At 41.9% G+C, this 15,193-nt stretch overlaps 1 protein-coding gene across 4 annotated transcripts in view; it reads left to right on the top strand.

Moving 5' to 3' along the window:
• TAOK3 (TAO kinase 3) overlaps positions 1–15,193 on the top strand; it is a 74,665-nt gene that overhangs the window by 23,638 nt on the left and 35,834 nt on the right. For all 4 annotated transcript variants that reach the window (XM_068208916.1, XM_068208913.1, XM_068208914.1 and 1 more), the window contains 5 exons: positions 9,725–9,814; positions 11,001–11,211; positions 13,381–13,452; positions 14,326–14,427; positions 14,704–14,749. In XM_068208916.1, the coding sequence (XP_068065017.1) occupies positions 11,092–11,211; positions 13,381–13,452; positions 14,326–14,427; positions 14,704–14,749 (340 nt within the window). In that variant the 5' untranslated portion in view covers positions 9,725–9,814; positions 11,001–11,091. The remainder of the gene's footprint in view (positions 1–9,724; positions 9,815–11,000; positions 11,212–13,380; positions 13,453–14,325; positions 14,428–14,703; positions 14,750–15,193) is intronic.

The raw sequence follows: 15,193 nt of genomic DNA, 5'->3' as shown, positions 1-15,193 counted from the left end.
GTCTGCCAGGGATTTACTGTGAAATTCTGGATGGAGAGAGAACTCCTGAAGTAAATCCACAGGGAAATGTGTGGTGCACTTGTGTGTGACTGAGGAGGATGCTGAGCTGCATCTCCTGAGGGATGGGACAAACCCCAGGAGGTGCTGCTGGGACTCTGCCTTGGACGGCCACGTGGGCTCCTCATTGAAGGGAAACTTCTCTGTTCTCCACTGCAGCTCTCAGGTACCCGAGCTCTTCATTCTGAGCCTTGCACTCAGTGCTGCAAGTGGGGGAATTCATCGATTGAGAAGGTTTTGTTGCTGTAATCAGAATAGAAACATGTAATGTTTTTATGTCCATCCAGACTTTTGGCCATGGCTTCTTGTCATTGCATTTATCCCAACGCTCCATTTGCCTGTTTTTGACTGCCTCTGCCTGCTGAGCAGATGTTTTCAGAGAGCTGTCTGCAGCAACCCCCAGGTCTTTTTCATGTGTGGTTACAATTAATTTAAAATTCAGCAGTGTGTAGAATAGCTGAAAATATTACTATTGCTGTCTGTTACCCTGTTTTTGTACCAAATGCATTTCACCAGCCCCTGTTCTGCTGCTGACATCTCTCAGGTCTGAGTCACTCAAGGTGGACCTGGCTGTGTGTGTTTTTAACATAATGATTTATCACCTCTGCTATGAATTAAAGTTATCTATGAGATAAGTGGCCAAAACCTTTTTGGTGCTGCTAATTCAATATACACAAATCTGTGCCATTACTCCAGCAACCGTCTCAAAAATAGAAAACTGCTCAATGGCTTTTTTGATGGTGATTCAAAATAGTAAATTATCATTAGAGCAAAAATAAAGCTCAGTCATATCTTAGAGCAATCTCCACATGGTTCTTCTGTGCAGTGTTTGCCAATAAGGCTGAATTTTTGTTAGCCATTGAGCACACATTCCAACATCAGCTGCCAGTTCCTTGGCTTCTCATACAGAATTAGAGATGTTTCTAAATTATGGTGGCCTTTCATTTTGCTTTGCTATCCTTTCCATTCTATTTTCTTGTTTTAATGATGTCTCTGACCTGAATTTCTCTTGCCTGTCCCCCCTGCCCTCAAATGCCATACATGCCTGTCACTGGCACCCCCAGAAGCTCCCTCCCCTTGTCCCCGCAGCCCCCTCCCAAAAGCTGTCACTTGGTATTTTTGTGCAGTGATCTGATGTGATCTGGGGACTTGACACAGAAGCTGGGCCAGCAACGAGGAAGTTTGACCCTCCCCTCCTGATGGCTTCCTTTTCCTGGGCTCTGTGAGCCTTCAGATGTCTCCCTCAGTGAGCAGAAAATTGGAGCTTGGATGATGTTTTCTCCAGCTGATATCCATGGTGCCTTCTGCTGCATCCCTTTTTCATTTTTTGGGAATTCCAGCAGACAGAAATGCACTTGCTGTTTGTGCTAAAAGCTTTTCTAGTTGGTTGGAAGGGAACTGCTGCTCGCCTGATTATGTTCATATCATAGCAAATGGCACTGCTGAAGTACCTCAGAAAATACTCTGTTTCCATGGTGATCTACCCTCCACTTTTCCTAAAAGGACCCACTAGGTCCTGGGAGACAGACTTTACTTTCTTTGCCTGTGAGAAGATTAGTCACATCCCATATTTCCCCCTTAGTTCTGCCTTGTTTTCTTTACACCAAGTAGTTGAAGTTTACTTATCTTTTTTTTTTTCTCTCTGCCTTTAAAACTCTGAAATATTAAATCTCAGCGCATTAAAGCTCCTCTGAGGATGTCCCTGTGCACAAGGATGCAGTGCTGAAACTTGCATGTGGAATTTCAAGTGGAAAAATGAAATTTAAGCATAGATTATTTAAAATGAGAATTAAACTCAGTTAAATCTCTGTAGTGATTCTTTAATGCTGCAATGCTAATTTAAAAAATAGAGAAGAGAGAATGCTGAGGGGACAGGTACCTGCCAGGTGGTGCATCCTAATCCAGGTGACTTTCTCGCTGTCCCTGCCTCTGCCAGCCTCCCTTTGGTGGAACCAAAACTGTGTTTGCCTGAAGAAGGCTCTGACTTGAGCTGCAAGGTTAAGTTCATTTTACACATCTGATTCCAGTGCTCAGTGAAGCAAATTTTTCTTTGCCTTCCAGTTCTAATTTAAAATTGTAGTGTTTTCTGCATTAAAGCAACATTAAGGGCCTTTTTTGACCTGATAAAACCCAAGATGACAAAACTTAAGGCTGAAATCACAGACCTGGACCTCTCATTCAGTTATTTATAGAGAGTCTCTGGGTATCATATATTCTCATATAATGGCAATAATGGCATGGTGCAGTAGCTGTAATTTTAATTTTTTTATCTGCTAAAGCAAATGAGTTATTTCAGTTTAGAATTCTGCAGGATTTTGGTTTGGGGGTAGTTTTGGTTTGATTTTTTGTTGTTGTTGGGGTTTTTGTTGTTTGTTTGTGGGCTTGTTTGGTTTTTTTGGGTTTTTTTTTTTTTTTTTTTTTTTTTACTCTGGAACTTGTAATGGCTATAGCAATATATCAAGGTTTTTCCTTATTTTTTCTTAGTTTTCTTTTTTTATTTTCTTTTTCCTCCCATCATGTGTGATCTCCATTATAGCCTCCTACCTGGAAGAAGCCATTCATTATTATTCCCAGTTATAACCCTGCATGAAAACTGGCCTAATTCACTGTGGGCTTTCTTTCTGTCTCAACAGCTCTGTCATGCTGTTTGGGGGTGGTTTGCTGTATTGTGGCAGGAAAAAATCTATTTATTACTTTCTTAACCATGATACTTTGGTATTTTCATGATAGCTGTGGTAACTTGTGCGTGCAGTTAAGGGCTGTGATTGTCACAAGGGTGTTCAAATGATCCTGAAGAAGAGGGATCCATGAGGGGCCTGTCTTACAAATACATCTGATGACTGATACAGCAAACTTTGAGTTCTCTGTGAATAAAAGCAGCACGTGATCCTTCTTCTTTCCAGACATTCATCCACCCAGTGCTCTTTTCATAGATGATAAACACTCTCTTCTTGGACACAGTTATTAGATGATAATAATAATGAGATTTTAGATGTTAGCCACTCATATTTCACTTCTGTATGTTCTATTAATGGCCATAAAAATTGCAGGTTATAAAAAGAATAAACTTAGAAAGCCAGTGGGTGACTCATGTAATATTAATGACTGATATTTCCTTGGCTGGTACCTGCTAGACTTAGCCTATCATCCTTTAACAATAATATTCCCATGTGAAATGGAGTTTGTTGGGTTTTCCCAAATAAGCTTTTTCTTGTTTAACTCCACTCCTGAAGCAGACTTCGGCACCCGAATGAAACAGGTGTAGCCATTCCTGAAGATCCCAGCATGGAACAAATTCCTGTTATTTATGTTAATGGTTGTGCCTGTAAATAGGTCAGGAGGAGAGCTGGATGTGCTAGAGAGTCACTGAGGGCAGGTGGAGCAGAAATGATAAACTGAAGCAGTCCAAAAGGCTGTTTCCTGAAGTGTTATCTCTGGCTAGCACAGAGCAGGCAGGAAGGAAGGAGGGCTGAGAAAGGAGAAGTTGTAGCAGGGAGAGATTGAGGGGGCAAAGAAAGGGGGAACTATAACACAGTGAATAAAAGGTGTCTTATCACCTTTTATTCCAATATCATGGAATTGGGAATGTTGTGGAAATGTGTTGGAGTGCTGTGGCTTTCTCTGCTTAATAAACCAGCTGCAGTAGGGCAGGATGAGAAACCTTTCCCTTTTATCCGTGGAGAGGAGGAACAACATACACAGCACTGTGCAACTCACCTGTAAAATTGATGTTGGGGTTGTTTTATTAATAGTCTGTCATGGTGAAAATTCCTGGATTTTCTTAGAATCATGAAGAAGATGCTTCACATATACCTTCCCCTGTCCCTTGAAAGAGAAGAAAAAAGTTAAAACCCTACAGTTTGGTTTGTTGTGAGAGGTGTTCTCACCCTGCATGACCAGGGAATGCCTTTTCCTTTCCTCCTTCGTGCACACAGCCTGTATCTGTTTCCTTACTTTGTGTAAGGACCTCCTGCATGACTCCTTCTGGCCACTTTTACTGTGATGCAGCTTCCAGAAAATCAGTACCCGAGTTTACGTTTTCTTGCACAAAGAGGATAAACAGGATTTTTAAATAGAAAACTCCTTTTTCAAAGTCAGCTTGTGTTATGACAAAATCCATGTTGCTACACCAGGACTCACTCACTGCCCTGCACTTACATAATGAAATCACATTTTGCCCCAAATTGTATCACAGGATTTTTTTACGTAAATATGTTCATGTGCCTCTCCTAAAGCACACCTTTCCCTTGACTGGCACACAGTAACTGTCCAGTAACAAAATTCTATGTTCACCTCAGGTAGTTAAATCTAACAGTCCCTGCAGTTTCTGGCTTTAAGGGACAAATCAGGAAGCAGGCCATCTAAATCACAATAAGGGAACTACTTTAAAAATACAAAGAATTTTGTTGTGTTCAGAGTTATTGTGGCAGCCTCTTCTTACACTTCAGGAAAACTTGAACTGGAGGTGGAGATGAGGTTTCAGCCTAGTTTGCTATTTAAATGACCTGGTGGCCACTGTGGTGGCTTCAGTGTCCCTGGAGAGCCTACAGCTCTGAGTTGGAATGCAGGTGAGTAGGAGCAGCTCAGATCTCACTGCACCATCACCCTGGACACTCTGGAAAGCTCTGGGAATAGATTTGTCAGTTGCTGGATGGGTTTTTTATTTTATTTTTCTTGATTATGTGATGGTCAAAAAATAAACTCTTTTTTTAAAGTACCTAAAAATAGCTTTAAACCACAAAATGGATCCAGCTCTTTGGAAGCCATTACATTAATAGGTGGGAAACTCTGAGTGTGCTGGTGTCTCTTGAGGCCTCCACAAAAAAATCCAATGACTTATTTGTGCCTCTGAGTAGCACACGCAGCATAATACTCATCAATTTATAATGGTCTGGAGTTTTAAGCAACATGATGAAGAGCCTGATAAAAACACTAAAGAGAAGAAAAAGATGATGAAAATAGGGAGGCAATTTTCTCAATTTCATGATCCATCTGTGATGCTTTTTAGAGATGTTTTGGTGAGAAGATCTGATGAAATTTGTATTTCTGTGTATGATGCTACTTGGGCTTATGTATGTTAGGGTTTAAAATGATTCCCAGATCTTTCCTCCCTTCCAGATGTACTGCTGAATTATTTCAAGTGTGCCATGATGAAATATTATGAAATGTTGTTGCTGGGAGCAGGAAGCCTTTTTTCTTCCCTTTATTTTTAATTAGGCAAGGTTTATTTCGTGACTGAAAGTGCTTAATCTTATTAAATAAACCTGAGAAACTAACAATGCTCTCTAGATTTTATGGTAAAATACAGGTTCTAATCCAAGACATGTTAATTACCCTTAAACTTAACAAGGGCATACATATTTCATTAAATTGTTTTAAATTCAACAGGAAAACTATTGGGAAGCTACACCCAGTGCCTCTTGCTTCTTCATTGTATGTCTATTGTGAGAATGATGCTGTTTGACTTCTAAACTAAAGCCTAGGCTGTACCCCATGATTTTGGGTAGCTGTGATTATAGATATTTAGCAAAGCAGTGGAATTTCAGAGCACAACTGGGACTATTCCTTTGGGGAGGGCTGGCCTGTGGCTTGATTTCATACTTGTTGAAACATTCCTGATGACTAAAACTGATTGTTTCTTGAATTTAAGCCCACTGAATTTTTTTATTATTATTTTTTAAAATAAGATTGTCTTATATTTTAATTTTTTAATGAGTTTGTCCTGTGCTGTATAAATGGTGGCCATAGGGGAATTATAAATTGAATGTTTCCTTTAAAACTGCTGCTTCTCATCAGGAAAAAAGGCTGATTTTGTGAAGGTATTTATCTACAACAAGCCCTGCAAGTTATTAGCTGGATTTCATACCCCAGGGGCAGCGTGCAGCGATGGCCTGGGTCAGAACAGTCGTGATTCAGGGTTTTATTAGCATGAGTAATGTGTGAACTCCTCATGACCTGATGCACACACGAACTCTGGACTGCCCTGACCCCCGAGCGCAGCGCCGGGATGGAATTCCAGGTGCGCTGCAGAGCAAACACTCCGAAGGGAAATTCCTGCACTTCTGCTCACAGGCTGGAGGTGGTGAACAGCTGTGGCTGCACCCAGATGTTTATAGGAATGGGGTTGGCATTGACTTGGATGTTCTGGGGAGTTACTCCTTGGAAAAGCCATCCGTGGAGGTGGTGTTTGAGGAGCTGCTGTGGAACCACTGGTGTGGTTCTGCTCACGCTGTCCAGCTTTCCTGGCAGGCTGTGTCCCCATGCCCTGAGTCTGCTCCTCCTGCTGTGTGCCCTCAGGGAACACTGCCCTGATACCTGCAGAGCCCCAAATGCTCTGGAATATTTGTCTTTCCTGCTGAAGGTCACTGGGTACCTTCTGTTCCAGTTCCATCCCGAGTGAATCATTTTGCTTCAGAGAAATCTGAGGGGAGGACGTGAGAGGACTTGCTGCTTCTAGACCAGAGTGAAATCTTTCCTGAGTGTCTTGGAATTGGTGATTAATTTAAGCAAATAAAGGCTGTAGTGGAGGTGCTTTTTGTATGCCCTGTTCATAGTTTGAGTTTCTGTGCCAGATATGTGAATCTGACTGGTGTAAGCATTAAAATGGGTGAAGTGCCTGGATAAAACACATCTTTTGTGTTCACTTACATCAAGTTAGCTGGGAAAGTAATTCTTAACAATCAAATAAATGGCACTGAACAGTTTAAAACGTGGAGGTTCCAGAATGTTCTCCAAAAAGCTTCTCTAAAATAATGGGCTGTTCATCCAAGGCTGTGGTCTTCATGTGAAGGATTCAGCCCAGGACAAAGTGTTTGTGTTTGGCCTGGCCAGCCAGCCATATGTACCAATTAAAGGGAAGGGGAAGAGCTCCAGCTTCTTAAAAACAACACAAAAACTGCCCGAATCAAACCAACAAAACCATGTCTGTTTGTGGGTGGGGACTGCAGGGGAACTTGAGCACCTTCCTTACTTGGAGCTCAAAAGGTTTCTTACTCGGGACGGTTATCGGCTGAACGTATCTCAGAATTTCCTCCTTTATGTCGTATTCCAGGTTTTGGAGAGACTTGAAGTGATGAAATGGGGCTCTGTGCTTGCCACTCTTGGGAAAATAATTCTGGTGTGAATTTATTCCCCTCAAAATAGGCATCTAAAAATGGGTGCATGAGCCATGTCATGTTGCTCCTCCTCTGAGTGGAATCTGCTGCTGGTCCACCCTGTTTCCTGTAGTTTGTTTTTTCTGCATGGAGTGGAAAACTTTGTCCTTGTTTTGGGAAGTACCCTGGTGTAGTTAGGAACTAAAATTAATTTTGTGAGTTTCTGGGCACATTTGGAACCGCCCTATGGTGCTGTGAGGTGCAATTCAAACTGGGTTTTCACAAGCCACACGAAATGTCAGTACTTAATCTCCTCTTAAAGGTGCTTCCAGTTGTGTTTTGTTCTTTATATTCAGGTCAAGGTGTTTTCTGTTGTTATTAATACAGCACCTGGAAGTTGTAAGTGGTAGGGGAGAACCTTTGTGCAGACACCTGTAGCAAAAGTAGTTAATTCATGGTTTTTAAATGGGAGGGTTGCTTAGCACTGAGGAAACTGCTGTCTGAACAGAATGCTGATCTCCCAAACCCTCAAAATGTGGAGTTACTTGTCACTCCCCTAAGTCACTGCCAGGGTGATTAATGATGTTTCCTTTTGAGGTCTTCAGGACACGCAGAGTCTCAGATGCTGCTTTACAAGGATGAAAAGCAGAAATCAGGCTTCTAATAGAAATTGTTTCTTGGTGTATTAATTCAGCACTTTGGTAATGAAAAGGATCTGCTCAAATTGACCATACCTCGAACTTAAGTTTTTTTCCTACTAATGGCACTCAACTCTTACAGTGTTCTGCCTTGGTTTAAACCATTTGTATTTCAGTCTCCACATATCTAGATGAGAGTTGTGATGTTAAGGATTTGTGACCTTGCCAGCCTAAATGAAAGAGGTGTGATGTGAATCTGTGGTGTTTTACACTGTCCAAAACCAAACTGTGGCTCTGGTGCTGTGGTGGGGTCTGCAGAGGGCTCTCAGGGTTTGTGGGATCCTGTGGATCACTCGGTGATCGTGTTCAATCAGCACAACTCAGGGTGCTGTTGATACACTTTCCATCCTAAGTTTTTTCATATTCATTACTGGGAAATAATAGCCCTGCTGAGCAGATTTACCAGGAAGATTTACTTGCCTCACTACTCGTGTCTGCCCTAATTGGAAAATGACATTATTACTTAGGGCTTAACTCTAAGTATTGACATTTAGCCTCCCATTTTAAATACCTTGAGTGCTGGAGCTGCACAGCCTTTCTTAATGGCAGAGAGCTTCATTTGACTGGAGATGGATAAACTGTTTTCTCCATCAGTTTGTTTTTATTTTTTTAAAGCCAGATGGATTTTTCTGCTGGCTGAAGAATGCCAGACCTGAAATGCTGCATTCTTTGCCCTGTCTGCAGGGCTGTAGTAAATATAGCACCTTTGGGTGAGGCCAACCAGCTGAAAATGGATAATCATTTCATTCATCTGGCTTTTGTTTATACTTGAGATATTTTTTTTATTTAAAAGCAGAGCAGTGCAGAACCTTTTTTTGGTGCTCTTCAAATAGCCTTTTAACAGCTCGATACTATTGGGCTGTGGTGAGATAAAGTAACAAAAATAACATTTTTGGTAATGCTAGCTATTAAATTATTTCTGCTCATTTATTTTTTTTCCCTAATAAAGGAGACCATGAGTTAGTGTGTCATTAAATCAGGTGCCTATTAATTCAGATTTTGGCAATGTAACTATTGCACTCTGCTTAACTTGGAAGCATTTCTGCTGTGCATGTAGCTACAGGATAACATTTTCCACGAGTTCAGGCTATTCCCAGCTCTCCCTGTGTCCCGCTCCCCTGAGGGGGCAGCAGTGGCTCTTTGGGGGTGTCCCTACACCCATGGGAGTGGGTGGCTGCAGAGGGGGACATCCCTCACTGTGACCTGATTGCAGCTGATGGGGGCTCACTGCCTGGCACTCCTTTTCCATCTTTTCATTGCTCATACTCTCCCTGGTGGAATTCAGCAGAGTTTGACTTACTGATGCCCAGGACTTTCCCTGGAATCTTGTGTGTCATCAGGTAGAACTCAGAGTGTCAGTGGACACAGGCTTGTCAGCTTCTGACAGAATCATGGAATGGTTTGGGTTGGAAGGGACCTTAAAGCCATCCAGTTCCACCCCCTGCCATGGGCAGGGACACCTTCCACTGTCCCAGGTTGCTCCAAGCCCTGTCCAGCCTTGCCTTGGACACTGCCAGGGATGGGGATTTTTTTTCTGAACTTTGTCCTTTTTAAAGATGATCTAAAAAGCAGGGTCTGAGAGGGAACTTACTGTGCCCTAGCAAGCCTAAGAGTCTTTTAAAAAGCCAAAGAACTTGGCATTTAACCTCTTTTCCTGGTTTTATGTTCTCCAGTGATGTATAATCCAAGGGCTTTGGAGCACGGGAAGTGCTAATCCTCACCTAAAGACACACCATTAGCATTCTCAGCCAGTTCTCCTTGTGCTTCCCTTGCAGTCACTGGCCTTTACTGGATGTGGTGTTTTTGTGTGTTAGAGTAAGGTGTAAAACTTCAAAATCATGTTTCTAAATCCAGTTCCCTGTTTTTTCTTTGCAGAATAGGAGAGTCTGGAGTGCTGGGAGCACGGGACAATGCTGCTGGAGGGAATGTGAGCCACGGAGCATGGTTGGTGCCACAGCTATCCAGGTGGGTTCCTCTCACTGCACCTCTTCTCCTTGCTCCATCACTGACCCTCAGCCAGGGAGGCTGTCTCAGCACCAGGCCAAAATTCTGCTTTCATCCAGATGGCAGTTGAATTCAAAAACATTCTAAAGCATTTTCTATGTTTGTTTTAGTTTCAGATTTATCTGGTTTTTACATTTCAGCTGGGCTCCCATTAAATGTTGCCCTGGTTTGTATCATGATACAGGCTGAAGGTCCTGGTATGTGTTTGCAGGAGTTTGTTGTGCACAGACAAGATGTGGCCCCAGTAAAGGAGGTGCTGAACCACAGGTGTGAAAGTACCTCCAGACTGATGGAAACTGCTCCAAGTGACTCAGCTGCAGCTCCTCTGCTGCATTGCATGAGCCAAAAGCAGATGAGTAAATGCCCCCATCACTGCTTTGCATAGGAGTATTTAGTGAGTCAATGCAGATTTTTCAAGATGTTTTGTTAAGAAATGGAAAACTTGCTGATATTAGGATATTTCTTCCTTTTTTTTTTTTTCCTTTCCCACACAAATAAAATTTTGGGGACGAATACTGAAAGTCTTCATTTAGATTCGGCTCAGTTCTGTGCTGAGGAAGAATTAGGGAGGCAAAGATGTGCCCTGTAGGATGGAGTTTAGGATTCTTCAAAAGCAATTCCATGTGCTGGGAGCGATCACAATCCAGTAGCACTGGCTGTCATGCAGCTCTGAGTAAATAAATGAGAAATAACAATTACATGGCTGCAAAGTGTTCCTGTGGAATAGCAGCTGACTTTTCCACCAGCACCAGCTGGCAATTGGGAGTAGAGAAACAAAGCAAACAGCCCAGGAAAGTAGGAGGAACAACAGAGAGAGTCTAAAAACTGACACATTGGGAGCCTGGTGTGAAGAATAACAAACTCCTGTCACAGGATGTTTTGCATAGCAACAGGACTCTTGAATTCAAGTGGACTTCAGTGTCACTGCAGCACTTGCTTCCTGTGTGAGATAAAGAGCTGTTGTATCCTGAATGCATTTTAATCTCTCTATCTAAATAGGACTAATAATTAAAAAGAATTAGCTGGAGGGAGGAAGCGATGGTGAAGCCTATTGCTGCTGGAAGTGTTTCCTCTCGTGTTGCTGTAAGAGAAGTGTGAACAGAACCACGTGCAGGGGAAGCAGATTAAAGATGAACTTTCCCAGCAGGTGCTGAGAGCTGTCTGCAAAGGGCTTTGTCGATGAAGGAAGGAATTGGCTGGGACTTGAGAGCACAAAGCAGTTCCTAACACGCTTCAACATGCGCAAAGGGGTGCCAAAGGACCCAGAAATAGCTGACCTGTTCTACAAAGATGATCCTGAGGAAATATTCGTGGGTTTGCATGAAATTGGACATGGAAGCTTTGGAGCAGTTTACTTTGTAAGTAGAGTTCATTCTTTTTTTGGAGAAAAGAATAATTTCAAGTGATGTTTTGGAGGCTTTTGAGCATTTGTAGGAGGAGGTGTTCCTTGAGGTTTTAGTGCTTTGTGTGCATTAGTTTGGTGATAACACATCTCAAAAAGAAGTGTTCCCAAACCATTCCTGATCTCTTTAATGTTCCAGCTGTATTTATAGTAGCAGTTTACTATAGTCTTAATGGTGCACCCAACCATCCAGGTCAAGTATATGCTGTTTGATGCTGAAAGTTGAATTTAAACAGTTGAGAATTAATTTGCCAAACTGGAATTTCAAGATATGTGGAGTTCATATGCTTGGAAATAACTACAAATTCCTTTATGGCAAAAGCAAAGAGAGAGTCCTCATCGGAATGGGAATTCAGGCAGGAAGGATGTGTGGCACTCATTGATACAGGCAAGAGAATTTAATCTGGAAATGAGAAAAATATGCTTTTACAGTTGGTATCAAACAAAGCCAAATCCAAAGTACTGGAATTGGAAATAATTGTAATCCAGTTGGCATTAGTGAGACCGAAATAGAATCAATATTGAAAAAATCAGTTAAAGCCCAATTAAAGCTGCTTTGGAACCATGGTCAACCACTCAGGAGGATCAGGTTCACTGGAACTGGGTTTCTGAATATCAGACAGTAAAGTATTAAGATATGATCCCTGACACCTCTAGCTTGGCCATAGGTAGCATGAGTTATTTTAAGCATTCCAATTCACTGTTTGGAGTTGTGTGAAGTGATGCAGGTGTTGGTGGAACTGTTGTAAGGAGAGGAACCTTAATTTTTTTGTCATGTAAGTATTTAATGTGTATTTTGAAGGATAACGATATAATTTCTCAAGGTATCATCTCAAACAGGCCCAAAACTGCCTCAGCACATGGCTGTTCCCCTAGTGTGTTCACACAGCCCTGGCAGTTGTCTCAGCCAAGAGCATCCCAAGCTCTTGCAGCCAGAACTTCCCCAACAGCTCTGGGAAGGTGGCAGTGCGTCCTTCCGTGATAAATCCCAGCTGGAAGGACAGACACCATGGTCAGGTGGAGCTGCTTGGAATTCATGTGACAGGCAGAAAGAAAGCATAAATACATCTGAGTAAAACACTCCTGATCTTCTCTGTGCTGAATCAGGCTGGCAAGTGGTGGGGAAGGGCTTTGCCTTATCCCAGAGTTACTCATTTTCAGCTTTCTGTGCCTCATTTGAGGAGTGTGAGCTGTGAGGGGCCTGTGTCACCTCCCTTCAGTAATTCCTGTGCCCCACTGGTTCACTCAACACAGTTTTTCTTTGAAGTCCCCACATGCCTCAAAAAATGTCATTAGTTAATACATTACTTGAAAGGAGGATTTACCACATTTAGCTCCTCTTATAGTTTAAGCTTTTAACTGTCACTAATTTTTTTTGTCCCAAAAATGGTTGGAGGTACAGAGATTTCAGCAACTGTTTTAAGACCAAAAGCTTAACATTTTTTACCCTTAACAATTAGAAATGAGGGCAGTGCCAGTCCAGGCAAGGAGAGATCTTTCCAAAGCTGAGTTTTTAGCCTCTGATTACCATCCCTGCATCATCCAGGCTGTAGAAAAGTAAAATTTTGATGGCTGCATAATGTTCATCACAAAAATAAGATCTAGTGCAGTGAAAGGAAAGCTTTTTTAATTTAGATAAATTCCAGGTTGAATAATCTTCTTGAAGCTGGAAATTGAAATAACTATTTAAGAATGTCAGTGTTGTATGGAGTTTTTGGATGAAGTCATGGAGATTTTGATACACCTCTTTATTTGTTTCTTTGGCAAACATTTTGCCAGAGGTTCATCTAAAACTGGGTCTACTGTAATTCCAATAAAACTGTATTTTGAGCCTTCTCAGTAGGTGCAATATTGAGCCTTTTACACATCAATAGAGAAGTAGCACAAAGTCTGAGGAAGGAACAGTGGATATGGCCAGATAAAATCAGGGGAAAGTGTTCTGACAGTTGAGTGGTAAGTCATATCCTGAGGAAGATGTCTCTGAGGTGCAGGAGCTTGCAAGGATATAGGAGAAAAAAGCCTGCATTTGCCACAGGCACAGCTCACTCTGTGGGGAGAGGGGGAAAATGAAGCTTTTTTCAATTTATTTCTTGCTTTTTTCAATGTTTCTCTTTCCCTGCTCCAGGCTACGAATTCCCACACTAATGAGGTGGTGGCAGTCAAGAAGATGTCCTATAGTGGAAAGCAAACGAATGAGGTGAGAGGAATAAAGGCAATTGTGCATTCAGGAGCTGTGGCAGCTCCAGTGGAAATCTGAGCAGTGGAATGAGCTGCAGCTCTGGTTTGACCCCAACAGAACAGCTTTTAATGCAGGAGCTGTGCTCCCTTCCGTGGGAATCGCGGAGGTTTGCAGAGAAAATGAGTTTATGCAAATTTTGACAAATAGTTCAGTTGAAGGAAGTGAGTGGGGACTCAGAATGCCTGGATAGGGCTTGTTTCAGAAATAATGTTATTAAGAATTGTGTTAAGAGCACACTGGCCACTGGAGCACATCTGTCTGAAACTCTTGAGGATCTATCCGATTGCAAAGAGCTGTTCAGTCTCATTTCAGTTGTTGTGTGGTAATGGTTCCTCCTATTTTTGTGTGGAACTTGGACCCACTGATCCTTTGGACTGGTGTGTGGATGTGCAGGGTGTGCTTGTTTGTTAAGAGCAAACAGAGGTGGTTTAAACTCATTTTTCCTTGCTTTTTCTCCCAAATGTCAGTGGTTCTGTGCTGTGTTACAGAAGGTGAGCAGCTCACTGCTACTCTCTGTTGTTTCTTACTGACTTTGAGGCCACTGAGCACTTCAATTTGCAAAGTAGCAGCATTTAAGTAAAATGTGTTGCAATTAAAATGAGGAAAAATTTATTTTGGCAGTCCTCAAGCTGTTTAATATATCTTGAGGGTATCTCAGTGCAGGAGGGAGACAGAAAAGTGATTTACAGCTGTGCTTTTGCAACACTGACTTTCCATCTTCATATTGTAAAATAGTTTTGTGGTCACTTTTCAGACTGTGTGGTGCATGAATGGATGTAGAGGATTAAAAAGAGAAATGTATTTCTACATTTTGCTTTGTTTTTTCATTAGAAATGGCAGGATATCATCAAAGAAGTCAAGTTTCTCCAACAGCTGAAGCACCCCAACACCATAGAGTACAAGGGCTGTTACCTGAAGGAGCACACGGCGTGGGTGAGTGAGGGGCATTTGGAGCAAATGGACACTGCAGCACTCAAATCCTCAGCACAGGCTCTGAAATAGCTTTGGGGTTGTGCTGAACAGAACTAAAATAAAGTCAAATTTTGCATCTTCTGATGGAAAGCTAACACAACCTACTACTCGCTTTTTTTTTTTCTTAATCAGGGCATTAAAGCCACCGTGTGATTTAAATCTGCAATGTAAAGATGTTTCCTAATTTCAAAATGCTTCCAGAGATACTTGAAGGCATGATGTTCTTTTCTTTTGCAGTTGGTTATGGAGTACTGTTTAGGATCAGCTTCTGATTTGCTAGAAGGTAAGTTTGATATATCTTGGATTTTCTTTTTGCCAGTGCCCCCAGCCTGAGTTTGATGGGAGGTTGTTTCCTCACAGAGTGGGGTTTTGCAGATGGTACAGGTGCTCTGTCTGTCCTGCTCCATTTTCTAGGAACAATTTGAGGCTTTCCCAGTGCTACAGATAGTTGACATGCACGTTTTGATTTTGTCAAATGAAGGTATAAAAGTGTACGGGTATGTTCCTGTAATCTGGGCCTTTTTAGGCTGCCTGGTTTTGGAATAGCCACAATAAAATCCTGCAGAGATCACTTTTGTGCTTGCCTTGCAGTGTGCAGGAATAATTACAGATGGGTTTTAGAACAGGAGGTTGATGTGATCTCAACACTGGAACAGCTCCTGTAAAGAAACAGGGGAATCTAAGTCAAAACAGGGAATCAAAGCCAAAGTTTACAAAAATTAATGTT

Source organism: Anomalospiza imberbis, chromosome 18 (assembly GCF_031753505.1).
Source record: "Anomalospiza imberbis isolate Cuckoo-Finch-1a 21T00152 chromosome 18, ASM3175350v1, whole genome shotgun sequence".
NCBI lineage: Eukaryota > Metazoa > Chordata > Aves > Passeriformes > Viduidae > Anomalospiza > Anomalospiza imberbis.
This window is presented reverse-complemented; position numbering and strand designations above follow the sequence as displayed.